We start from the raw sequence: 15312 nt of genomic DNA on the forward strand, positions 1-15312 counted from the left end.
AATATGCTACGCTATTTTAAATAACAGCCATTTCGATCCGCGCCTGCAATCTCGCAACTCTGTTCGCTGAGCCTCCCGCTCACACACACACCGAGGAGCTTGTATGTAATCGGAGGACAAATAGCTCCTTAGTTTCGAAATGGTTTGGGTACATGTCGATCGCGTTGAAAATAAAGGCGTTTGTCTAGCGTTAGAAGCTCATTTGAAACATTGCCGCGGCTCATTTAAGAAAATGACAGCTCTGAACCGAAGAGACGCCGCTTTAGTTTGAGGTAGTGCTAACAATAATAAAGAAAGATGATGATCATCATCACCTTATCTGTTACCACTGAAATGTAGATGTAATATATTTCCATATTTAAGCACTGTATCACACAAGTTGCAACTTACATCGGTGTCATTCTGTTTGGTGAAATGGTACCACACACTACTTTTCTTTGCACGCTTCATCCTGTCGTCTGCCTTGGCTCTAACCTCGAGTGTTTTAGCCTGTAGCCTTTACTTTAAGAAAACCTTGTGAATGTGCAAACCCAAACCCTGTGACCTCGCGCCAAATGTTTTTATTGGTTTATTAAGTACAAACAGGCGAGTTGTGAAAAATTGAGTGTGAGGGATTTGTTCACTTCACACAAAAAGATCTTGGAATAAGATGGCTAACTGTAGTAGTGTTTAGTCCACTGTCTATAATAGCCTAATTTAGAGATCACTTTTTTTTTTTTTTACCGACTACAGACAACTTTGATCGGTTAACGTTGATACGATCAACCATCGGTCAAACGGTCATCGGTTAACATCCGTATCCAGAAGCACCTGGTAAACAAACTCCAGTCTGCTGAACATATACTAGAGAAAGCCAAAGCTGACATGAAAGACAAAAACTCTAAAATCAATGCTCTGGAAGACCACCTGGAAAGGTACAGTACTGAAATGGACCATCTGACTCGACAGTGAGATGACGCCAATGACGATCTCTACGCTGTCAGAGATGAACTCAAGCATGTTCTCAAACAGAAACCAGAGCCAAGAAGGGAGAGACCTCCCTCCGCATCACCACTGCTGAGCAGAACAGAGTCTCCTATCCAAAGAACTGCAATACGGAAACAAATAAGAAAGCAAACTGGACATCCAGGTGCCATAAGCCAACACATTCAAAAGCAGTTAATGTGAGTAATCAACAACTAAACACACCTCGGCACCACTCAGTTAAGCACAACACTGAGTACGCCCAAGAACAAGACCGTTTACCCTCAGAAGACATGGAAAAACTTATGAGGCAACTGAAAGTGTTTATCGAAAACAAGCTAAACATGGATGACCGACAAGATGAATCATGCTCGTTATGACTAGCGATGGAACAGAAGTCCAATGATCATCTGGTACACCTTTACTGAAGATGACGACCACCTGTTCTACAACACTGAACAAAGGGGTCTCTCATAGCCAACACCATCCTGGTTACCAATCACTCGCCAAGAAACCACCAAATGAGCTCTAAACTCAAGAACCATGTGTGTGCTACTGTAACCAAAGAAAGCACAGAAGGTCAGAAAGTCTGTCACAACTGTGTTTTTCCAGCTTTCGCCGATGTCTTCATCTCAACACATCGCTTAACGAGGGGGGGAATATATAGGATTTGAGAGCGAACCAAACACAAATGAATCTTCCAGATGATTCGTTCAAACATAATTCCACACAAAACTCAACACTCCAGACCCCAATCAACAATCTAGGACCATCAATGAAGTGGGATCCAGCCCGTCTAAGCTAACTAACGAACCCCCAGCTAAAAACTTTAGCTGCCTAAGAAACAATAGAAAAAACCCTGCCTAAGAAACAATAGAAATGTTAAATAATTCATTGATATATTGATATAAAGTGCAAATATTGCTAGAAACTCATTCTTTCCTCATTTTCTTTTGTATCTGCTGCAATTCGTAAGAATGTGGGTGTGCATGTGTTTGTGTTAGATATAGACATGTGCTGTAAAGTATTGTAATGCTCCTGAATCATAATCATACACTGTTCACTCATTGCCCAGAGGAGAACTGGCCCCCGACTGAGCCTGGGTTCTCCCAAGGTTTTTTTCTCCATTCTGTCACCTGATGGAGTTTTGGTTCCTTGCCGCTGTTGCCTTGCCTTCTGGCTTGCTTAGTTGGGGACATTTAATATTCAACAATATTACAGATCTGCCTTAAAGGTGGACGATGATGAAATTGTTTTTTTTTTTTGTATTATTTTCATGTTATCACTGTGAAGCTGCTTTGATACAATCTGTATTGTAAAAAGCGCTATATAAATAAATGTGACTTGACTTGACTCATTTCACTGACAGTGTAAACGAGGCCATAGAGGCATTCCAGCATCAGGCTTCATCTGGACCCTCATCGGGCCAAGCCAAGGAAATCAATGTTGTTCATTTGCAGCTTGCACATTATTCTCTTTGATATAATTGCTCAGTTTACTTTTATATTGTGTAATTTATAGTTAGTTGCATTTCATTTTTGTTATTTAAAAAGTTATTAAAGTTTTTACAGACTCATTCATTGATTCTTTACAGTTGTTATTTTGCTCTTAAATCTACTTAAAACTAAAGTAGCCTAGTTCTTTTGCGGTTTGGACTTTCTGTTTGATACAATTACTCCCTTTATATATTAGTATTGTGTATTGTTTTATTTCTATTTAATTGTGTGAGGTACTTTTTGTTATTTAAAAAGTTATTTAAGTTACTAAGTGGACAACAGTTTTTTTTTTTTTTTTTACCAGGAAGGTCCCATTGAGATACAATATCTCTTCTACCAGGGAGTCCTAATAGACTGAAGTTATCTTTTTAACCTGTTTCTTGTGCAATTAAAATATCGTGATAATACCGTATACCGTGATAAAAGCTATTAATCAATTAATCTCAGGATGAAAATTTGATACCGACAAATGCCTAGTTAGATATTAGTTTTATGTTAGAGTAATCATTAAAGTATTGTTTAAATTAGTAAGCACATAATGAAAAAAACACTTCTCTTTAAAATACATCTTAAACTGCTGATCTATTTTACCTTGCTAATAAATAGTGTTTTCACTATACACTAAAGTTTAACTTTGATTTACTCAACAAAAATTGCTGTGAAATCAATGAAATATACTGTATGAACTGAGTAACTGCATCTCGTACATTAACATTTAAACTTTTAAAAGACAATGAGTAGCCTAATATTAACTGTTTTTATTTATGAGTAATATTAACTTTTGTATTTCCACTAAACCTTGGTAAAATAGTAGTCCATACAACCACCACCGGTATACATGACATTGGCCTTTATTGTCGATGAGTAGCCTACAGCAATACAGCATATTTTACACTGTTTTAACATGTATACAATATTGCCTACATTTAACAAATATTTTAGAAGTAAAAATTAAACATTTAAACATTCAGGTAGCCTAATTCAAGTGTAATCAACCAGTCTGTTATCCAATATCCACCGGATCAGCGCTGGTTCTCGTGCCGGAGATGGACTCGCTCTGCGGACTTCATACCGCTGTCCTGCGTTTCACTCATAGCCGAAAGATGCTGCGAGCGACTGACTCCATATCCTGCCAATAAACAAAACAGTGCACAGTTCTGAGGACATTTTATCATCCAAATGAATTATATTCATTATCATTAGGAATAAAGTTGTGTGTTTTATGCGAGGCATTTAAATCACGCGAAAAGACAGGCGCGACTCATTTAGGTGTCACATTACGCCTCTGTATGTTGTTTTGCATTCAATAAAATGATTTAAAAGCACAGTAATGATTTTATAGATAAAATAAAACATACACAAACCTGAATTTCACAGAGGAAATGCAGCAATTCTGCAACGCTGAGAAGAGAGAACTGTTCTGGAGACTGAAGAGTTTAAACAGCCCGCGCTCACTCAACTGTTGAGATGTCGTCATGTCAGCGGGTGGGGAAGGGGTGCATTGTTTTAATTGAGTAAACTTACTCGATTTCTTAAGTGTGTGTTAAATATATTAATAATATTGATTTAAATTAAGTAATATTTTGGGTTCTTGAAACAAATCAGTTTAATTCTCCATTCTCAAATATTTTTATTGAAATTTTACAAATATATTAAGTTTATTTAAAATAAATAATTGGTTAGTCAAATACTAATTTATTTTAGTGAAAAAAAGTAAATGAAATTCAGAGATTTTATTGAGTTAATAAAGTTAATTATTACTGTGATATTTACTAAGCCCCTGAATTATTTTTTAGAGTGTAGTTTGGATAAACCAACCGTCTGCTAGCTGTCTCGCGTCACTGAGGTCAGATAAATCCCATCACATAGAGACTCTTTCACCTAGATATCATCATATAGAGACTGTGTCTGTTCCCCAAATTAGGACATACAAAAAAATGAAATAAACCCATTTAAGGTAAGAAATAATTCTGAATTATATTAGTTGGTGTTATTGTTGCATAAACTTCACATTGCAGTGGAACTGTTGCTCGATGCTTCAGTGAATGTTCTCTGCACGCGCTGTGTGTTTGAAATAGAGGATGGATACCCGACCCCACATCAGCACGATAAGGCATTGAACATTTTAAATTTAAAACAGCTTATTATGTAGGTAGCCAATGTGCCTGATGCTTTCACTTGATGCAAACGTTCATTTTTGTGATTAAAATATTACCATAACATCTGTCTTCCTGTGTGCGGAAATTTGTTTATGTAGCGGGGACAACGAAACACGTGCATGCGCGCCTGTGTTAAGAGCGCTTGTTGCTCCGTGCGCGCAGATGCGCTCATCTGTTGACATTTCCGAATGCCTTCCTACAGTTGCTTAATAAAAGGGGCCTTTCCACACAAACAAACGAACATGTGTCATTAGTATGAAAAAAAAAAAGAGGGATTTTAACTGTCGGTCTCGGACATAAGTATCTTTATGCCTGTCGGACGCGGGCCGGGCTCCTGCTCTTTCGGACGCGGGCCGGGCAGAAAAATTATGTACATATATATATATGTGTGTGTGTGTGTGTGTGTGTGTGTGTGTGTGTGTGTGTGTGTGTGTATTTTGTACATTTTTAAAAGAAATTTTAACCAGAACAAATCTAAAATGTAGGCTATTCCCAAAATCGCGCAGCCCTCGTTTCTCTTGATTAGAGGTCGACCGATAGTGGATTTTACCGATAACGATAGCTAGGTTGGGCCATACTTGCCGATAACCGATTAATGAACCGATAGTTTTTAAAATTGATACTGGATAAAAACAAACATAACACTCCAAGTAAAACAGTGCTGAACTTTATTATAAAAATAAAAAAAACTGTATTGAACCATGAAAACATGCTAAATGAAATAAATATATAAATGTGAATAAATATTTAAGTCAATAAAAGACATTCATTCAAACTGAAACAAAAAGTAATACTCTAAATAACAAATAAAACCAGTTACATTCAAAATTTAACTATTTAACTGTTCTTTTCAAGCCAACTTAATTAATAAAAAAGTAACAAAATTTGTATTAAAGTGAAGATGAAGAAAAAAAAAATAACCGAAATCGAATGCTTTTCTGATTCGTTTATGTTTCTGTCGGCTGTATGAACATATCAGTTTGCTTACGTCTCTAGCTTTAAATATGCAACTTCTCTGCATATTTAATGCATAAAAGTGACCAGCTGGATATGAACTAATGCAAATATAGAGGTAACAATTGTGACATTAAACATTCGGGTCGGACTTACGTTTATGTTTGTCAGTGTTTTAACCGCTTGAGGTACTACTAATGTTAACGTCCTCTCAGCCTCGAAGGCAAACAAACATACTGTAGTGCTGTTCTTTCTCTACTAATGCAGCATTTAGTCAACAAATTTATCACTTTATAATGATATGACAATGTACTGTATACATACATTTGAGCTGTCGGTGCTTTAACCGCGCGTCTGATGTCAGCGCTCTCCACGCAGCATGTGCTCTCAGTGCAGCACGCAGAATCACGTGTCGAAATAAACAACACGAGGCATGAGTTATTATTACACCTCTAGAGGCCGCTCTTGTACTGCATCATGCCAGCAGACCCTTCTCAGCTCTTACACTGTAATGAATGACAGCGCGCGCTTCTCAGCCGCTCCAGCAATGGACGCAACCAGGAAAAACTATCGGTATATATTTTTGCCGATAACGATAGTTCCACCAGTCAACAATCGGTGCCGATTAATCGGCAAAACCGATGAATCGGTCGACCTCTACTCTTGATACCAGCATGTTCACAGCTTTTTTTTTTTTTTTTTTTTTTTAGGTACCAGTCCTGCTGACTTCAACATGAGCAGAACATGGTAAAGTGAAAAATCAAACACCTTGGAAATGACAGGTATGTACTATGTTTCAGGAATGGCACAAAGGTGTGTGACTGGTTAAGTCTCTGTCTTTAGTTCAGTGTGTTAAATAATGTGATTTTTTTGGCATTTGTTGTGTATCTTTGAATTATGTTGTGTTGAAAATAAATCAAAACAATCAAAAAGCAATTCTTTTTTAAATCTCCTCATTCTTTGTGCAAGGTAATGTAATGATAGTGCCTGAGAGCTCCTAATAGGGCCATTATGGGAGGGTCTTTGTCTCTCTCAGGTGTGAAACACTCAATATTCATGGGGTGGTTTACGCCTACTCGCATAAAGCTTTCTTACACAAGACATGTCTTACAAATTTTAAATCAATACAATTTTCAAAAGTCTTGTGAAGAAATAATCAGTTTGGGTTTCATGACCTTATACAGTGACTTATTTTTTTTGCCATTTTCACAAACCACGCATAAATGTTATTATCTCAAAACTACAACATTTTACATACATGCTGCTTACCGTAATTTCCGGACTATTGAGCGCACCTGAATATAAGCCGCACCCACTGAATTAAAAAAAATTTTTTTTTAACATAAATAAGCCGCGCATGTCTATAAGCTGCAGGTGCCTACCGGTACATTGAAACAAATGAACTTTACACAGGCTTTAACGAAACACTGCTTGTAACAAAAATAAATAGGATTTAACGAAACACTGCTTGTAACAAAAAAAATAGGCTTTAACGAAACACGGCTTGTAAAAAAAATAAAAATAGGCTTTAACGAAACACGGCTTGTAATAAAAATAAATAGGCTTTAACGAAACACGGCTTGTAATAAAAATAAATAGGCTTTAACGAAACACGGCTTGTAATAAAATAGAAACAATTATCAGTAAACAGTAACGTTAGCCTACCACGAAAGTCATTGGTCACTATCTTCCTCCTCCTGTGCACTGAAACCATTGAAGTCATCTCCTTCGGTGTCGGAGTTGAATAGCCTCAGAATTGCTTCATCCGATATTGGACCGTTTTCATTGTCGCTCTCGTCACTTTCATCCGGAGGCAAATCCCCCGCTGAGCCCTCTTCAACACGCAGCAGTCCAGCCTTTCGAAACCCGTTGATGATCGTGGATTTTTTGACAATGCTCCACGCTGTCAGGACCCACTGGCAGACTTGACCATAAGTTGCTCTTCGCATGCGTCCCGTTTTAGTGAAGGATTTCTCCCCACTTGTCATCCAAGCCTCCCACTGAACACGGAGCGCCACCTTAAATGAAGTTTTATGTAACAAAGTTCGGGAGGAGCATGTTCAGGTAATCATCCAATCAGCACAAGAAGGAGCCAGTATAAATAAAGCCTTTCCTTACCTCCTGTCTCATGACTAATTTCTCAGCATCCCACCTCCACCCCTTCACCCCACATTCGGCTGGGTCCGTTCATAGATACCTATGATCTCTAAAGTTATGGGGGGAGTACTCTGGAGTCGGGCCGAATTCTGAGCTCGGAGCCCTCCCCCCGGACAGCAAGCCAAATACGCATTATAATATTACATCAGATTTCATTAACATGTAAACTCGTGAAATGCACGATTTACACTGATGTCGAGTGGCTGCAAATACTTTGTTGTGCCCCCGGGAATCACAGCTGGAATTGAGTTTGTCCTCTTGATGGCTTCTTTCACTGAATCTGTTATTTGGGCCCTCATGCTGTCCAAAACGTGCAATGCCTTCTCATAAATTTACGTCTCATAAATCTGAGACACCACGATGGTCCACCTCTAAAATCCTCAAACTTCATTGCGGTGGCGATTGTTTTGGCTTTCAGTCGGATCTGCACAGTTGAAACACCTCGGCCGTCTGCTCTCTGTGTGTTGACCCAGTCTTCGAGCTCATTTTCTAGTTCGGGCCACCTGCTTTTCTTCCCTCTGAAAGCTTTAGTTGTCTTTTTGCACTGAGTCAATTCCTCACGCTGCTGTTTCCAACGTCTAATCATCGACTCATTAATACCAAGCTCCCGTGCAGCAGCTCTATTTCCTTTTCCAACAGCCAGATCAATCGCCTTCAACTTGAAAGCTGCATCATATGCATTTCATATGCATTCATGCCTTTGCCATGATGAGGGTGACAAAATGACTACCGTGATCAGAATGATGGGAAGTTTGAGCGCGCTCGATTTAATCTAAACAGTAAACAAAAAAGTTGTTTGACCTTAACGGCAATTTCATTGGTCTAATGAAAGCTTCATGCCGCCAAAAAACTGAGCACGTCATAGAATGTGTTTGAAAAAAAATTGAAAGCGGGAAAAATCCATATATTAACCGTGTCATTATTTAAGCCGCGAGGTTCAAAGCGTGGGAAAAAAGTTGCGGCTTATAGTCCGGAAATTACGGTACATATTATTGTAGCAGAGTTTGTAACGAATACAGTGTAATAAGACTTTAACCATGAAAATGTCACAAATAACAACAAATGTTAGAGCATAGTTTAATATGAAAAAACAGTGGAGTAACCCTTTAATGGACTAATACAGTGATATAAAAGACCAAACTCGCACCTTATTGGGGATGTAGGCTATACTAGATATGGCCTTAAACAATATTAAATTGTTTGCAAGACTTCTCAGCAATGAAAAGGGCAAGTGATTTTTAACCATAATGCAAGAAAGCACGATTAGAAAATTGTCAGTTAATTTTCTCTTGTGCCATTTTCCAAAATGGTTATGCAAGTTTGTTTCCATTTCAGATCAAAACTGACATGCAAAATAAACTTCAAGGAGATCACGCTTAAGGATTAGTATAAACGGACCTGCCCTTGAAGCCCATCCATAGGCAGGCCATAGAACGTCTCAGACAGAAACTGTCAACTTTGGAAATAGTTTTGGAAATCTAAAGATTTCATTATGAAAATGTGTATTCATCCTTGTAGTATAATTTTATGAATATGAATTTATGCATAATATGAATTTCTAAATGATATTGAGTATTTTCTGTAATAAAGAGTTCATAAATCTTTGTTTGACTAGTTTATTCTGAACCTGCTCAATAAGCGCTGCGCCACTTCGCCCTGCCCACCACCACAAGTAAACCTTCTGAACCTATGGGAAACACTGTGATAGTAAACAGCAGTAAGATCAAGCCTACCAGACATGGAAAAATTAGGAGGTTGAGTACTTTTGGCATAGTAAATGTGTATACAAAAAGATGGGGAGCAAAAAAAAGTATATCATCTCACATGTTCTGCCGAGCAATGGACTCCAGACGATCCGTCATTGATGGCAACGAAGATACTGATGATGAGTGAAACAGAGAAACAGGAGATTCAGGATATCATTTGATATTCAAAATTATATCAAACAGTCATGATATATTTAAAACACCTTTTGTAGTGAGAGAAAAAGTAACCTAACAGAATAAGGCATTAACACATTTTATGCATAAGAGTGAGCTAACTAACAGTGAGCAACAATAAGGGTGGACAAAAAGAGATTTTTTTTCAATGCATCACAATATTATACTTCTAAATCTGAAGATCAAACTTTTATAAATGTTTTTTTTTTCCACTTTATATTATTAAAGTTTAATTTCCAAATTATCCATTTACCAAAACTATTATTAAAACTAAAATACAGATTTTAGTTAATTGCTGTAGCTCCTTTAGAAGGAATGCACTGAAATTTCAGGTGCCGAAAACAGCATAACGGCTGAAAACCAGCAGAAAATATGAGCCGAAAAGTTTTAGTTTTAGTTTTACCTAGTCACAAAACTTACATTTATTGTTCTCATCGAGCCGGACAACTTTCTAATTTACAGCTCCAACCAACAGGAAGTCGGCTATTTTTGTTTGAATGCGTTTATGGTGTGTGTGTGATGAATTACAATCTGACAAGAGTTTAACCCTTTCATTGCTGTGTGCTTTGGCCAGCATTAAAGGATAAGACATCTCTTAGGCCTTGTCTTTTTTTTTGTTTTTATAAATGCACAGAACCAGTTCATTTGTAGGGCACTAACAATGTAGTTTTGTATACTTAGTTTAATAATTAGTTTGATAGAAATACAAAAAGATGTTAAGATAACTACTGTACTTAAATTCTGAGCAGCAAAAGATTACTTTGCATGCATTTCAAAGTGACCTATGTCATTCAATGACATGAAATTCATCTAAACTTAAATTATCTCATGGATGTGGCTGTTGTATGACTCACGGTCATAGTGGCACCAGCCGCTGCAGTAAATGTGGCGTATTAAGACAACTTTGATATGGTTCTTTTATATTTACCGGGTTTAAATTGATATAGCCCATCGTGCACAGTTGCCCTAAAGCCACCAGGGTGGCGGTGGCACCGGGGCTTGGGCCCGCCATTGCTGCATGCAGCTATAATTTATTTATGTTCTTCATTTTGAAAACATTAGACTTTGTAAATTTATTTTGCGTATTGTTATAAATAAAAAGAATGTAACTGGGAGCACTAAACTACACTATAGTAGCAATAGTTTTTTATTCAGCGGTTTAAATTGTTTTATGCGTTTTTATTTTTATTTGTTAGAATAATTTTTACATGCTTTTTGTTACCTGATTGTTTACTTTTATTTAAAAAAGACATAAGTGACAATGCACTTCTTTTGCACTCTTTTAGACTCCTCTATGTATTGATGTAGAAAATTGTTTTGTATGCCAGAAAGAGTGATATTACAGAACTCACAGCAAGTACAAAAAGTAAAAGAATAAAATAAAATAAAAAGTGTTAAATAAAACAGTTTGTTCAGTTAAGTGCTGTTTTAAGTTAATTGTCAAAAAACTAACAAAACAATAAATATCAGTTCTGCATTTCAGTTATAAAGCACATAAAACCTGCAAATCGGTATTGGTGATTAATATATGTGCACTAAATCTACATAGAAACGTATTGATTAAATGCACCTTTTTGTGCCCTTTGCAGTGTCTCTAAACAGTTGAGCAGCAGTGGGTTTCCAGCTGTATTAATGACACCACGCTTTTCCTGAACAGACAATAAAACAGACAAAGGGATGTAAAAAACAAAGTGTTATTAAAAAATGACCAACATTTATAAAAACTGTGAATAGATATGCTATGATTCTCCAAAAAGCTCTTCTATCAGATGGTCTTACCATTGCCTGCCGCACCACTTTACTGGTCTCCTGCCAGGACCGGGTTGAATTGTGTTTGCCATGGAGCCTTTCCAGTAGTGCCGTCAAACGACTCTGTTTCTCTGACTCTGTCAACAAATGCAAACAAAATTACAAAAAATAGGACAATTATTGTGGGAATGTAATCTTAAAAGACTCTGTGTGACTGTTTTTCTTCAACCAAGTTTTCTCTTTGATTGGAGTCAAGATGTCTTTGGGATTATTTCCCGTTATTGTATATGTGACAACTGACACAAGCCACTTTCACACACTAATCCCAGTAAATTCCCATAAAATTATCAGAATTCACACATAAATTCTGTGATGCAATTAATCGGAAATTATCTCTAAACGCATGCGCCTGTGTCTTAATTTCATTCACTATCTGTAGAATTAGATTTGTTATTTTTTATTTAACATCTGAGTGACAGGCATAAGGGGATGTTCAAACAGAACGCATTTTTGCTCTTAAAAACTCATAATAGTATCCAAAAGCAGACCCGCAGCGCTGATGAATGGAAAAGGTAGGGTCTCGAGGGCGATGCTGAAAAAGCTGCGAGACACGTCGAAGAGGTCCACCTAGCTCATATTTACATAGAAAAACTATTAGAAAGCAGCTTGCCTTACTGTAAATAGTGCGGAGTAGTCGCGTCATCTCCATAAGAACGTTATGATTGGCCCAAAGTAGACTTCTAGCGCGTTCTCGATTTGGAGACGAGACCCATATACGTAGTTAGGTTTAGGGAAAAATCCAAAAAAAAATCGGTTTTCATTTCCGAGCGAAGGAACTACTCATCCCATAAACCACCGCGCCTCACTGAAGTCAACTGAAGCCTCCCACAACCGTGAAAGAGCATTTTGAGCGACTTCCAAATCTGACGACGGCCACACAAACTTTATCCTCCAGTGAATTTTATAGTGAATGAGATGGTTTAGCATGCGTGTTCACTGTTCAGTCACTCACTGTGTAGTTTGAGTGTTTATTTCAAAGCCCTTTATGACACATAACACTCTGCTGACAGGACAGGTTGAGGTCCATGCTCATTTTATTCATGAAGTTATAGTTCATCCTTAATTTTAATAACATTTAATGTATTTTCTTAAAGGAGAACTCCGGTCAATTTTAACATTGAGCTCAATTTTTAGTATATTTGGAGTGCTGTCAAGACAGAGAACAACGACAAAAACCGGTGTTGCCTACACCGTGTTATCCTCTTTTTAAAATTTGCACCCTATTGACTTGAATGGGGCACGTTTTAAACCTGCTTTTATTTCCTTTATCATCCTTGATGTGTCATTACAAGTGCCCAGCCATGTTGAGTGATTCCTTCAGAGTGAACACGAGTGAATCTGACTGCAGTAGATGTGAAAGATATGAATGAAAATGATGTTATATCAGCAAGCGCACATACCTGCATTTAGTTCCTGTTTTCGGTCGAAGTCCAAAGTAGTCGATTGTCGAGTTCACGCGCGTGATCTAAGTAACTAAACCTATGCGCGTGAACTCGACAATCGACTACTTTGGACTTCGACCGAAAACAGGAACTAAATGCATGTATGTGCACTGGCTGATATAACATCATTTTTATTCATATCTTTCACATCTACTGCAGTCAGATGTTCACTCTGAAGGAATCACTCAACATGGCTGGGCACTTGTAATGAAGAGGTATGCCTAGGCTAAATATTGTTTTGACAGTGGCATCATAAAATGCTTGATATGACTCATACCATAATAAAGGCTACTGTAGCCTAGCTAAAGTGAACGATAATGCTAACTAACGTTACCCACCTCCCTGCAAAACTCACCACAAATTTGTAGGGGGGGGGGGGGGGGGGGGGGGGGGGGGTTAGTGAGCAATCAGCTTGATGAAATTAAAGTACATCTTTGTGTCTGTGACCAGTGTATACAAGCTTAATGACTACAGAAAATATGTTGACTTATATTGAACGTTAGTTCACAAATAAAATATTTTGTTTACATTGTTACTGCCTTTAGTTATTATTTTGGAATAAATGTAAAAATTTATAAAAACACCAACTTGATTCAATTTATACCTGATTTTGATAAATAGAACATTACATAGCCTAGAATAGATATTGCAAAAAAATACAAAATAGAATTGTATTTGGTCTCTTTTTTATATTATTTATGATATTTATTTAACCAAGAAAATTAAGTGTAACAGATATAAATTTACATTTGATATAAAATGTCTTGGACTTTGCCTCCTCATTTACCACCGCACACCACTGCTTTCTGGGCCTTGAAAGTGGTAATTGCAATGGAGGCACAGAAAGGGTTTGGAACGACATGAGGGTAATTAATGAGAGAATTTTCATTTTGGGTGACCTGACCCTTTAAGCATTTTGGACATCACGTATAACAGCCAGAAATGCCTATGAAGGCCAAAAAAAATATTTGAGAATGGGGCTGTCTAAAATTGTGCGGCTTCAGAACATATATGAAACCCCATAATGTTGCTGATTTGAAACATTTGATGCTACGAATGCTGCAGACTGAACAACTTAATGTCAAAAAATCTGCAACTATGATGTAAAAATAACATGTTTCACAGACAGGACTTAGATTAAGCCAGGATTAGGTCTTAGTTTAATTATGACATTTAAATAGCTTTTATAAACGCTCCTTAGAAGAAAAGAAAAACATTAGGAGACAAAACAATGGCACTGACATATTTTAAGATGTGCCAGTGCAAGCTGTTTCAGTTAGCTCACACGGGCATTTTAATCTAGGACAAGGTTTATACTTTTTTTCTGTGAAACCAGGGATTATATTATAGATTATTTTATTATTTATTATTATAAGTTTGTATACCATTAACATACCATAGGGTACAGTAATTGTATCACATGGTAACCACATAATAGTACAATTGTAATGAATGATTTCTATATTCATAAAATATAACACCGATCACATAAGTTATCACAGTAATTCAAATAGCCACATGTCTAAAACACGGAACAATATGATACTCTACTCAGCACCATTGGGTCTGTAATACATAATCTACAATGGTCTACACCGGTGAAACGAGTGTTGTAAGTAAATAGGGAAATGTGTGCTGTACCGGATCCGTCCTCCGCTCGGACCCGCTCGGAGCCAGCGGCTATGCCGCTGTGGGTTGAGTCTGCGCCCGGGCTGCTGCTCAGCATCGCCGCCATCTTCAGAACTCGCACACAAGAGTTGACCCAATACCAGTAAAGCACAAAGACTCTCTCAACAGTACATCAGGACCCCGTCGAATTAAAATAGTTCAGCCCCAGTCAAAACAGACCGCGAACAAATCAAGTAAAGTGGAAACCTGTACAACAATGGAGATTTAGGCTAATAGAGAGAGTATGCACTGACGTCATCTTCTTCTTCTGTTTATTGCCGCATTGTATCCTGTCTGCATATCGCCACCTACTTGCAAGTGGTAGCCTACTCACGATGAGTTGTAGGCTATTTGCCTGCAATTCAATATATGGAGGCTGCTATGGGATCAAATTCCCGCCAAATATATAGCGGTCACGTAAAAAAAAAAAAATAAGCGTGAATAAAAAAATGTAAAAACACATGTAAAAATATATTGCATAAACTGAAAAAAAAAATGCAAAATGATCAGAATAGCAAACAACGTGGTCACGGATCAAAATATAATAAGCGGTAATCAAGAAATAACAAGCATGAATAAAAACTTTAAACACATTAAAAGTTATTTTGCACAAAACTTAAACTTATGGTCATGCTTTCTTAAAAAGTATGTTTTCCTTGGTTTTATTACTGTGTACTTTGTGCTTTCTTGCATTTTCTGCTCATATTTTACTCTTTTGTACGCT

At 37.3% G+C, this 15312-nt stretch overlaps 1 protein-coding gene across 1 annotated transcript in view; it reads right to left on the reverse strand.

Moving 5' to 3' along the window:
- med1 (mediator complex subunit 1) overlaps positions 1-14915 on the reverse strand; it is a 67031-nt gene extending 52116 nt beyond the window's left edge. The window contains exons 1-4 of the mRNA XM_079595183.1: positions 14562-14915; positions 11449-11555; positions 11240-11318; positions 9554-9608 (exon numbers count right to left, since the gene is read on the reverse strand). Coding sequence (XP_079451309.1) covers positions 9554-9608; positions 11240-11318; positions 11449-11555; positions 14562-14655 — 335 coding nt within the window. The 5' untranslated portion in view covers positions 14656-14915. The remainder of the gene's footprint in view (positions 1-9553; positions 9609-11239; positions 11319-11448; positions 11556-14561) is intronic.
- Positions 14916-15312: the final 397 nt, after the last annotated feature.

This window comes from Phoxinus phoxinus (assembly GCF_949152265.1).
Source record: "Phoxinus phoxinus genome assembly, chromosome: 21".
NCBI classification, from domain to species: domain Eukaryota; kingdom Metazoa; phylum Chordata; class Actinopteri; order Cypriniformes; family Leuciscidae; genus Phoxinus; species Phoxinus phoxinus.